Raw genomic sequence first — 5,736 nt, 5'->3', positions numbered from 1 at the left:
AAAAAAAAGTTTAAAAAAGCACTAAAAGTGGTTTTATTTATTTATTTATTTTATTTATTTTTTTGGGGGGGGGTTTAAACATAATCTAAACAAGGTAAATAAACATAACATTACAACTCTTTCTGTTTTTTAGTGTGTTCTTGTCTAACAAGCTGAAGAACTCCACATGTTTGTTCCGCACAAGAGGAAGAGAAGAAGAAGAAGAAAAAAAAAGAAAAAAAAAAGAGCGCAGAAAGTTGACGCCCAGCGGCTGGAGGCTCCTCCTGCCCGGGATTATAAAGCAAATGTCGGGGCTGGTGTGGGGCAGAGGGGGAGTTCTGCTGGGTCAAAAAATACACGGGAGGAGCCGCAAAACTCAGCAGACCAACTTTTCTTAACAAGCTTTTTTTTTTTTTTTACCTTTTGAGTTCGCTGCAGAGATGACCACAGCCGTGGTGTCGCCTTTCTTCGACTTCGAAGTCATGAACAAGGTACCAAAGAAAAAAGTTTCTCCCCGGGTTGTCGTTAGCCAGTTAGCACGCAGCTCAGTTAGCCCGCTGTGGAGGAATGAGGAGCCCGCGGGGCCTCCGCCGTGACGCGCCCGTCTCGAGGCTGCTTTTGTTCGGCTGTTTTGATTTGTTTTACCCCCACCCACCCACCACCACCTCTCTCTCTCTCTCTTTCCCTCTCCTTCCCTTCCTCAAAGTGGGTTGCGTCCGGTTCTATTCGGTGACTAGAAGGAGTTCCTGCGTGGCGGGAGGAACTTGAACGCAACAGTTGTTTAAATGAGAACTTTTAATGGAGCACGCGCCCACATCAGCTAGCTTAACTTTTATAGTTTCACCAGCTAACGACCGTTAGCTGCAGCGGCGCTGCGTTCACGAAACGTCGGAAATCGGGAATACAGTACAATATTGATCAATCGAGTTATTTTTCTGATTTACATGTCATTAACTATTGGATTCGATCTAGTTGTGTTCATTACAGTTACATTGTTAGTTTTTTTTTTGCAAAAGAACGTCTCGGAATAGACATTTACCCGCTTTTTATCAATCGATTTGCACATGATTGACCATCTATATCTCCAGCCCAGCCAATCAAATCGATCGGGTGATCGGAGATATCCTCTAACTAGGAGTTTATCGGTATTGACCGCAGCGTTTCTGCCTGTCTGTAAATAAATGAGGGCAGTTTTGCGCCACTTTTAATTCCTGTCACAATGCAGCCACATGCTCGCTAATCATTGACCAGACTTGACCTGCTCTTCCCTCCCGTTTTTCTAATTTTAACCTGTGTTTACATTTGATTTTAGGGATGAACTATTTGAATTATTTTTTTCTTATTTTATTTCACTGCTGTCCGGTCAGTTATTGTCACTGCTTTGCAAAACAGTTTTAAAAATTTCAAATTTTTGCCCCCTCTTTTTTTTTTTTTTTTTTGTTGCCCTTTTTCCTGTCTGACAGGTTTTGTGCTCCTGTAAAGAACTAAACAGGTCGTTTCCTCTGCTTTTTACGGCTGTATTGAGAAGCAGATCATTGTTATTCAGTGCTTTTTAAATGATGCAGCTAGTGGCCTCATGTGCTGAAGCTCCCATTTACTAAACAGGCACACATTCCTCTCCAGGGCAACTCGCCAAACCAGCTGCTGCTCTATAGGCCTGTATCCGCTCATGTGGTCGAGGCCAAAAAAACAACAGTCATGCAGGACGAGGCTTTTTCAGCCCCCCTTTTTTTTTTTTTTTTAACCCCCCCCCCCTGACGTGTGTTTTCTTGATTTCCTCTGCAGAACAACAAACTTCTCGGCTACAACAACAACAACAACCTGGGTGCTCCTCATCCCATGTCTGTCCCTTGCACTGGCACCAACGTGCCCATCTCCAGCCCCACCGGAGCCCTGCTGGACAGGAAGGCGGTGGGCTCTCCCTCCGTGGGGGGCGTGTACCAGCGGCGGCACTCCGTCAGCAGCACAAAGTTCAGCCAGAACCAGTTCCTGAACAGCCTGAAGGCAGCGGACCACTCCTCACTCATCTCAGGGGTTGGCAATGCCAGCAACAACAAGGAGAACCGCTTGCGGGATCGCTCCTTCTCCGAAACCGGCGAGAGGCTCCTCAACAAGTGCCTGGGCCCCGCCAGCCCCACCAGCGGGGGCGGCGGCAGCAGCAGCCAGGTGAACTCCAGCCGCTACAAGACGGAGCTGTGCAGGCCCTTCGAGGAGAACGGCTCCTGCAAGTACGGCGACAAATGCCAGTTTGCTCACGGGATCCACGAACTGCGCAGCCTGAGCCGCCATCCCAAATACAAAACGGAGCTGTGCCGCACATTCCACACCATCGGATTCTGCCCGTACGGCCCCCGCTGTCATTTCATCCACAACGCCGAGGAGCGCCGCGGACCCCCGCAGCAGACCTCCCCGCTCAACTCCTCCAACAAGATGGAGAGGCCTCGGCTGCAGCACAGCTACAGCTTCGCCGGGTTCTCCAGCTCGGCCGGGCTGAGAGACAGCCCCACCTCCGTCACCCCCCCGCCCATGTTCTTCCCCGACGAGGTCCCCGACTGGCCCAGCAGTAACCCTTTCACCTACTCCAGCCAGGAGCTGGCCAACCTGTTCGTGCCCAGCCTCAACGCTGGCCCTGTAGGCACGGAGCCCAACGCCCCCGCGCCGCCATCTCCCACCAGCACACCTTACTATTTCAGGCCCATGTTGGAGTCGCCACACATGTTCGAGTCTCCATCCAGCCCCCCCGACTCGCTGTCGGACCAGGAGGGCTACCAGAGCAGCTCCGGCGGTAGCCTGAGCGGCTCAGAGTCCCCAACGCTGGACACCACTCGCCGCCTCCCCATCTTCAGCCGCCTCTCCATCTCTGACGATTAGACTGCACCAACCAACCCCCCCCCCATCCCACCCCCAGTGACTTTGACACACAAGAGAACACGGCACTCCCCTCTACCTCCACCCTCCTCCTCCCCCAAATCCCCTCCCATCAAGACACCGTGTTAGTTAGCGTTGTAAGGATGTAGTCGACTTTAAGGGAACACAAAAAAAAAATCATTTCATCCTTGTCAATCGAGCGACTTTTTAATCGTGCCCCTGCCATGTGTCATAGTGCCAAAAAAAACAAAACACAAAAAAAAACACAAAAAAAAGAAATGGAGAGGAACTTGAAAATCATGAGAACAAGAATTGACTGTTTTTTGCCAGGTGCCACTTGTTTTTGTTTTGTTTTTTCTCCCCCGTTTTTCTCTTCATTTGTTCTCGAATGTGTAGCAGCACAAGTGGCCTTGGAAAAAGGGGTTGCACTAGCCCCCACATCCCTGTCGACCCACCCCACCCCACCCTCCCTGACAATACCACTTCCCCTGAGCTAGCTAGAGGGTGCTCACTAACTGTAGGTGTACCGCAGCCGTTTTTTTTTTTTTTACAGACTTGAGTCAAGACTAAAAACAAAAAAAAAAGAAAAAATAAAAGACCCTGAAAAGATATGAATAGTTTTTAAAAAAAATAAAATAAAGAAAAGTGCCTGGGGCGGTTTCTGCATGTGTTTAGGGTGAATGGACTACTGTTTTCTTCTCATTTGCCCCTCCCTCCATCACGGTTCTCCTCCAGCCCCGTCTTATGTAATTGTGGACTGGGTGAGTCTGCAGGAAGGACTTTGAACTGGAAGTTGGTCCCCCCCCCCCCCCCCCGAGTTTCTTCTCCTCCTGTTGCTGGTCACTGGCTCTTTATAGTTTTTTTTGTTTTTTTGGGAAGGAAGCCTCGATAACAAACTGATCATTAAACCTGTAAAACTGCCCCGCCTCTCAATCCCACCCCCCACCCCTTCCAACCCTCCACGATTCGGGGAATTCCAGCGTTCCCATGGTGCGACTTGACAAGATCAGATCTCCAACATATTTTACTTAAACCCCCCACCACCACCACCACCCACTTGCTCCAAGGAGCACTCATTACATCCCTTTTTTTTTTTGCTCTCTTTATTTGATAATTATTTTTTATTAATGTTATTATTACGGTTATTATTGTTTGAAAAAAAACTTTCCAGACAGAAGGTTTGCTTGTCACTGCTTATTTAACTTATCAGAACATATTTATTGGTGATCATATGCATTTTTTTGTTAATTTTGTTTTGTATTTATCTGGATAATGAACAATAGAATATATTTTCTTTTATGTTAAATTATGATCTTCCATATTAATCTAAAGATTGTGAAGACGTTTTTTTTTTTTTGTCCGTTTTTTCCTTTTTTTCCACAGTTAATATATTGTACTTCAATGACTTTTGTTCTGCATCTACACTTTGTCAAAATGAAACTTAATTTAAAAAAAAAATGCAAAAAAAGATGTTTTGCGTTTTGATTATTTATTGTACTATTTTTTTTTCCCTTTTATCGGACTGCAATTCCATCTAAAGTAGATTTTGCTTGTATTCCTTCCTTGACGTCTCCTCTTCTCGTGAATCCGACGGTAACAGCATCCGACTGTTTTTGGTGCATCCAGCTCTTTTTGGGTTGATGGAAGTAACGGGGCGACCTCTCGCGTCACTGGTTCCAGACTGGTTTTTCTTGTCAGTAATGTTCTTGCCCAGTCTGTTCTTCAAGCAATAGCTGTGACCAAATGGGAAAGTTCTGTTTTAATTTGATTGGACGTTGTGATGCACTTCCCTCTCGACCGACCGTCTTTTGAAAAGTGCCTCATCAGTACATTCCAGGTAGCTAAGGCCTTCTCTGCCTTTTATATTTGATAATGGAGGACGATTGTTAATTATTTTTAAGTGTAGGGTGTTTCCTTCACATGTTTTTTTTTTTTTTTTTTTTTGAAGAGGTGAACAGATTTTGACACAAAGAAAGTAAAAAACAGTTGAATGTATTTTTTCAGCCATGTTTTTTTTTTCACTACAGTAATTTCTGTGTTTTTTTTTCTCTTTTGTAAGTAAGCAGTTAAGTCAATAAACCCCGTATTTTTTGAAAAGTTCAAATGTGTGCTAAAGTTATTGCTCTCAAAGCATGTTGCATGAATCACACCTAATGATCCAACATGTCCTCAATGTGGTGTTTAAACCGTCAAATGAGGACAGACCCCATTCAATGTGAATATTTTACATTGTCTAGAATTAAATGTCAAAACACAATCATGAAAAGAACATCAGATGTTCCTCAAAGCTGCCAAACTTCCTTTAGAAAACTCACATTTTAGCATTTTCCTCTCTGTTACAGTGAAATAATTATAGCTATGTGTAACTCAATGGCTCCACTGCACACATGGAATGATAATGGCTAATTCGGGAATATTTTAATTAATAAGGAAATTTGGAAGAATGTAAACAACTTGAGGCTACAAACGTCGGGAGACCACAGCCGACAGACTGAGTCATGATTCCCAAACATTTAAAGAAAGAAAAAAAAAACGGGAAATGCGAACGTAATTCAGGCCATCATAACGTCAAACTTGATGGTTATCACATTTTTGAAGTTTTCCTGTCTTGCCTATGTGTGTGTGTGTGTGTGTGTGTGTGTGTGTGTGTGTGTGTGTGTGTGTGTGTGCATCACAAATAAAAAGTAATAGTTCATTCTGGATGCAAACTAAAAACATGATTCCTGCGTCGTGAATAAAGCGACCGGTTTGAACCGAAGGGAGTTTCCCTCTGCTGGAAGTTGATTGGTGAAGCAAGCAGCCGGGGTATTGACCTGCAGATGATCAAACTTTTATTGAGCCGTTATGCAAAGACTCCACTGTTGACAGGGAGGCTGTAACCATTAGGCT

General features: G+C 45.0%; 1 protein-coding gene across 1 annotated transcript; it reads left to right on the top strand.

Moving 5' to 3' along the window:
• The first annotated feature begins 287 nt into the window (after positions 1–287).
• Positions 288–4,951, top strand: zfp36l1a (zinc finger protein 36, C3H type-like 1a). Its single transcript, XM_068339194.1, has 2 exons — positions 288–470; positions 1,765–4,951. The coding sequence occupies exons 1-2, from the start codon at positions 420–422 to the stop codon at positions 2,848–2,850; spliced, it is 1,137 nt and encodes a 378-aa protein (XP_068195295.1). The 5' UTR covers positions 288–419; the 3' UTR covers positions 2,851–4,951.
• The last annotated feature ends 785 nt before the right edge of the window (positions 4,952–5,736 follow it).

This window comes from Antennarius striatus, chromosome 17 (assembly GCF_040054535.1).
Source record: "Antennarius striatus isolate MH-2024 chromosome 17, ASM4005453v1, whole genome shotgun sequence".
Taxonomy (NCBI): domain Eukaryota; kingdom Metazoa; phylum Chordata; class Actinopteri; order Lophiiformes; family Antennariidae; genus Antennarius; species Antennarius striatus.
This window is presented reverse-complemented; position numbering and strand designations above follow the sequence as displayed.

Coding starts and splice junctions, on each gene's coding strand:
- zfp36l1a (XM_068339194.1), top strand. CDS start 420: ATGACCACAGCCGTGGTGTCGCCTTTCTTCGACTTCGAAGTCATGAAC. Junction 471..1,764: donor ACTTCGAAGTCATGAACAAG/GTACCAAAGAAA, acceptor TTTCCTCTGCAG/AACAACAAACTTCTCGGCTA.